Source organism: Phlebotomus papatasi, chromosome 2, assembly GCF_024763615.1.
Source record: "Phlebotomus papatasi isolate M1 chromosome 2, Ppap_2.1, whole genome shotgun sequence".
Classification (NCBI taxonomy): domain Eukaryota; kingdom Metazoa; phylum Arthropoda; class Insecta; order Diptera; family Psychodidae; genus Phlebotomus; species Phlebotomus papatasi.
The window spans coordinates 57,299,305-57,305,304 of record NC_077223.1 but is presented as its reverse complement, the minus strand read 5'-3'; the positions used below and the strand labels follow the sequence as shown (position 1 = coordinate 57,305,304).

Genomic DNA, 6,000 nt, shown 5'->3' with positions numbered 1-6,000 from the left:
GGAGAAAGATGAATCAATAATGATATGGTGGATCTATTTTTATATTTGATTGGAAATTTGCATTTTATAATTGCAGTTCGAGATGGAGACACAGTGAAACACTATCGAATCCGTCAATTGGATGAAGGTGGCTTCTTCATTGCACGACGCACAACTTTCCGGTAATTTGATTTGATTGGATTGTATTGTTGTTTTTTTTTCTATTTTTATTATTTTCATTCTCTACTATTTTGTTCTTGAAACAAGGTTCATTGATGCAATTTAAGGCATTTACTTTGTGATTCATCTTTTTTTTTTCTTTATGAAAAATTCATAGTGGAAAAATGAACTATTTAAGAGCACTTTTTCTTCCAATCAATTCTCAATTGTCTGCATTTTACGCGTTCTTCTATAAAAGTGCGGTGAGGGGGAGGGGTGGTGGATCACAAAATGGTTAAGAATCGCATAGACTTCAATGATTTCTAAACTCAATATTGCTACAACTTGAATTCACTGACCGTTTAATGACTCCTTCGACACTCTTGCACGAGATATATAAGTGCTTTTTTTTTTGCTTTTTAATGACTCAATTGACCTATTTAGCATCGCGATGTGATTTTCAGGAATTCATTTAACATTCATAGAATGTCTCTTGTTATGTGTGAATTAAAAGTTTACCTGGGGAGAAGGTGATACTTTGGAGTATAGGTAGAAAACATACAAAAAGTAAATGCCTCATCCAATTGCTCATGTTCCATTCATAATTTTCTCAATTAGTAATATATATTGAATAATAAATTTTGTCATTCAGTTTTTTTTCGCAATGAATTTCACACGTGTTTATAATTTTTTCTTGATTTATTTTCTTACTTTTTTCGGCAAACAGAACACTTCAGGAGTTAGTGGAGCACTATTCAAAGGATTCAGATGGATTGTGTGTAAATTTGTGTAAACCCTGTGTACAGGTAAGTGGAAGAATTTTGTCAATTGTTGAAAAAAAATCATTTATAACTACAGGAAGTGCCATAATTATTCGAATAAACCAATGTTTGTTTATTGTTTTTTTTTTTTGCAAAATTACCTCAAAAATAAGTAAGAAATTTCAGAATTAGATTTAAAGCTAAAGAATTTTGTAATACCTTACTCAAATGGCCAATTCGGAAATAAAAAAATATAAATCTAAATCCTGCACATTTATTTAATATTACTGCAATAATTAATCGTATATCTAATGCTTCAAACATTTATTATAACGAATGTTTATGGTCCAACCTGTATGTCAGCTCCATAAAATTTGTATAAAGATATTAATTAGTGTGGTTAAAATAATCGCAATTCAGCTGAATAGTAACTAGGTGTATAGGTTTATTATAGACACTGATGGAAGAATTAAAGTAAAAAAAAAATGTGATAAAAACAAACAAAAAAGAACTTCTATCCTGGTTCTAAAAGAAGGTTTTGTATCTTTTTTTCGTTCATTTTAGTCAGTCATTTTGGGTCTTTTTGAGGTAAATAGGAAACTCTCCTGTATGTTTATTTAATCTTAATGATCTTTCAAGAAATTTTCTCAGTGTTATTATTGTTATATATTATTCTTTCTTTTACATTTTATTATTCACTTTGTTTTTTTTTTTCGAGGAGAGAAATTCATCTATATATTTGATTTTTGTTCACACCACAAAATAAAACCAAATTGGATTTTAAATTGAGTTTAATAGAATCACACCATTTTATTAAATCTATTTTTGCATAAATGTGTCCTTATTGAGAAAATGCAAAAAAAATAAGCATAATTTGATGGAAGGGATAGAAAAAGCTGAAGACTATTATATTTTGTAATAGAACCCTTAAATGCATGAATCAAAATTTATTTGAATGTTTTGGTAGTTGGAAAGTTCTTCAGTGTTATTTTATTTGGCTGATTTTGCTCATGAATTTCTTGATGGTTAGACGAAGGTTTCTGTAAAGGGGATTTTTCGCAAAAAAAATACATTTTACTGTTGTTTATATAACATTGATGAAATAATGATAATTTAATTAACAATGCCATCAAACTCTTAATAGATTTTTTTACTTGGAAATTATTGCTACATGAATTTGTCCAAAAAGAAAATTTATATGTAGGGTAAGTGTGCCAAATTCCGGCCAGCTTGCAATTTTGGCCACCTTTTTTGTTCCTCGAATTTCCATGAACTTTTAGATTTTACGCACTCTAGAGATTATAAAATGCAAAAGAATAACAAAAAATGTAGCTTCGACAAACGAGATGACGTGAAAAAGACATTGGAAGAATTCCCGAAGGGCAAGGAACTATGAGAATGAAGGTGGCCGAAATTGGGCACCAAAGCTATGTCTATATTTTTATTTATTTTAAAATGTATTAAGAATGATTTTAGAGTAAATAAAGACGGTAAACTCTTTACAAGGTTCCAAGCAACACTCTTTCAGAAGAAAGAATTAAAAAAATCAATTTGTAAACATTACATTTCAAACTTGAGACTTTGACGCTTGCATACAACTATGCTGAAATTTGGCACACTTACCCTACTCTTTCAAATAGACTTACTGTGAGAGCGTTTAACAGATAATTGAGGAGCTCAGAATGAAAATGGAACAAGGGATGATTTATATAATATGCTAAACAGTAGTGCTGAAAAATGTTAAAATTCGCATGAGAACACTTTTGAGAGCACAGCAATGATATATGTTCTTCCTAAAATCCCTTAATTCCACTGTAATTTTCATGGAAACTTACATATCGTTAAAACATAAAGATTAAGAGTATAATAATAATTCATCATATTACTACTACAGAAAATACAAATATTATATATTATTACTATATTCCTATTCAGGTATTATTATTACAGAAAAGATGATATTAAAATTTCCCATCCTTCATACAAAATTGAAATAACCATAGTAAAAAAAAACATCACTCAATAAATGGGATCTTAGATCAGACAGTAAGAACTTAGAATATGTATATAGTCGGATAGTAAATTTTACTAGATAGGTAGTAAGTTTTACTAACTGGATAATAAATTTTACTAGCTAGATAGGGAAAGTGCTTGTAATTTAGGACAGGATGCATATAAGCATCATTGTCGTAAGTTTGAAGTGAAATATTTTCAATACAAATTGAAGTTTTATGATACTTCACAAAGTGTTTTTTCGCATCTTTACAAGCAGTTTATTGTCTTCGCTTTATTCTAACATTAATCTTAATATGTTAGAAAAATGAATAAAAATGTTAACATGAATTTGACTGTAATTTTGGACAGCTTGCTTGTAACTTCGGACACTTTATTTGCAATTTTGGACAGTTAATCCACGTCAATAGGATAGCCAATTGATGTCCATTAAACCTAAAATGCCAAGCCCTCCTCCTGTTCTTGAAACGAAACCGTAAAACCCCAGGAAGCTTTCCATTTCATTAAAGAGAATTGACTTCGCCTCTTCAAGAACCAAATTTCTTGCCTGTCCGAACTCTTTTAAAGTTTTTTGCATTGTATCTCATTTGTAGATTCTTTGTTTCTCTAGGTGTTTCTACAAGCGAATCATCACAAAAACTATAAATTTACAAAATATTGAGAAGAAAAAAAACACTTGTTCAAAATAACAAGTGAGAATTTGGTGTTAAATCCTTCTACAGGGAATAAATATTTATATACAATACAGTATTCGTTAAATATTGGAAGAAAATACCATAATTTTTATCAATTTATTTGCATTGTTCAACTTTACTCTCAAAGTGTCCAAAATTACAAGCTGTCCCATATTACAAGAAGTTCCCCTAGTAAATTTTTCTAGATGGATATTGCAGACAGAAATGAGGATATTAACGTAGAACTAATGTAAACCGGCTTGGAGAACCCGCTAATAGAAGAAAAAAACCAATTTCAAAGTTTCCCAACTTCCCTCTGATGCCGAAAGGATTTACTACAACCCTGTCGAGTAGATAGATAGATATTCAATGACAAAATTTGTCATTTAATAATGTTTTAAAAGCGCAACAATTTGCAGAAACGGAGATTGATTTTCTTTTTATTGTGTCCATCGTCGTCTTAACGTTGGTCACCAACCGCCAGAGGTAAACGGTGGAAATCCTCCTTCACAGCTTGTATAAGCCATTGCATAAAATCCGTTTATTTTTATTTTATGTTTAGGGTAAATTAAGCTAATTCAAAACCTGCTCCAAATAGAAATTTTTCTCTACTCCAAATGGAAATGTCACTGTTTTCATGATAAATAGAGTACTAAACTACTATATATTTTCTATACCACAGTTTCATTATTTAGTTAATTTTGCTCCAAATAAAGCGAAAATCCATTCATATTCACAAATTTAAATTTGTTAATTTCTCAGAAAAATTAAAAGTGTACCTTTTCACCATCGAATTTTTCATCGATCGACCATGTTCTCCAATGAAAAACACAATAAAGTGACTGATGTTTATTCGTTTCGTTTAACATTTATGTCATATTTCTGGCTAATTTTAGTTAAATTAAGTGCTAATCTTTATTGTTAGCCGTACGTGCAGTTTTGAAATGAAATAATTACCTATTTCGTGAACAAAAAGGGTTTTTCTGAAGTGTCTGAAAATGTTTCAATAGGAAACCCCGGAAATATGATTTTTTTTTAAAGAGACTTTCCTATTGTTTGAGATGGGAAAGGAGAAAAGACCAGAAATAAGAACAAATCCTACACTCAGGAGCAACTCAACACGGTTTTGGAAGCCTTTCGTCGCAGTTTTCACTTACACTGTTTGTCTCCAATTAGAAATTTTACCTTGTCTCCATTTGGATTAATTTGTTTACAATAGAAGCATTTTACGCTCGCGTATATTTCTTGTATTAAAGAAGTTTTCAAATTATATCTAAAGAATTTTCACTAATCCGTTACATTCTAGAAGAGTCAAGGAGCAAATTTACGTAATTCTCTTCAGAAAAAATATGAACTTAACGTGTTGAATCTTCTGTCAAAGTTAAAGCGTCTGGAAATGGTTTTGAATTAGGACATTTACCCTACACAAAATTACAAACTTTAATAATTTTTCAAAGAAAGTGGAAAACAGTTCACTGCTGCTCTCTTGGTTTCCGCGAATTAAAGCATTGTCAAAGTAGGATGGCTAGATGGCCAGCTCTAATGAGCCTATGCCAAATGGGCATGTACGCAAGTGTAGCAGTTTTAGAAACCACACAAAAAAAAATTATACATCTAAATCCTGCACATTTATTTAATATTACTGCAAGAATTTTCACTAATCCGTTACATTCTAGAAGAGTCAAGGAGCAAATTTACGTAATTCTCTTCAGAAAAAATATGAACTTAACGTGTTGAATCTTCTGTCAAAGTTAAAGCGTCTGGAAATGGTTTTGAATTAGAACATTTACCCTACACAAAATTACAAACTTTAATAATTTTTCAAAGAAAGTGGAAAACAGTTCACTGCTGCTCTCTTGGTTTCTGCGAATTAAAGCATTGTCAAAGTAGGATGGCTAGATGGCTAGCTCTAATGAGCCTATGCCAAATGGGCATGTACGCAAGTGTAGCAGTTTTAGAAACCACACACTTTAGAAGTCAAAAGAATTATAAAGTATATTATGAACAGATTTTCTTAAATTGTAATCCCGGTCTTTTGTGGATAATTTGGAGTCCGGAAGCACGGTATAGACCTTTTTTTAAAAACTTCTCTATTTCCTCCTCTTACGACGTTTCGCAGTTTGGTATATACCCATACCTTCCTCAGGTATGGGTAGGTATGGGGAAGTTCTTGTCAGGTTTTTGGGGAATCACTTGGACAATTACATACACTTGGACTTCATAAATCACTTTCTGTGACGATGACACCATTTGAACTGTTTGACACAGAAACATGTAATTGTGTATGTAATTGTTCAAGTGAGTCCCCAAGAACCTGATAAGAACTTCCCCATACCTACCCATACCTGAGGAAGGATACAACCAATCTCCGAAACGTCGTAAGAAGAGGAAATAGAAAAGTTTTTAAAAAAGGT

General features: G+C 31.1%; 1 protein-coding gene across 1 annotated transcript in view; it reads left to right on the top strand.

The window, feature by feature from the left end:
* Nucleotides 1-6,000, top strand: part of LOC129801863 (tyrosine-protein kinase Src42A) — a 47,759-nt gene that overhangs the window by 31,273 nt on the left and 10,486 nt on the right. The window contains exons 4-5 of the mRNA XM_055847254.1: nt 77-161; nt 866-944. Of these exons, the coding sequence (XP_055703229.1) occupies nt 77-161; nt 866-944 (164 nt within the window). The remainder of the gene's footprint in view (nt 1-76; nt 162-865; nt 945-6,000) is intronic.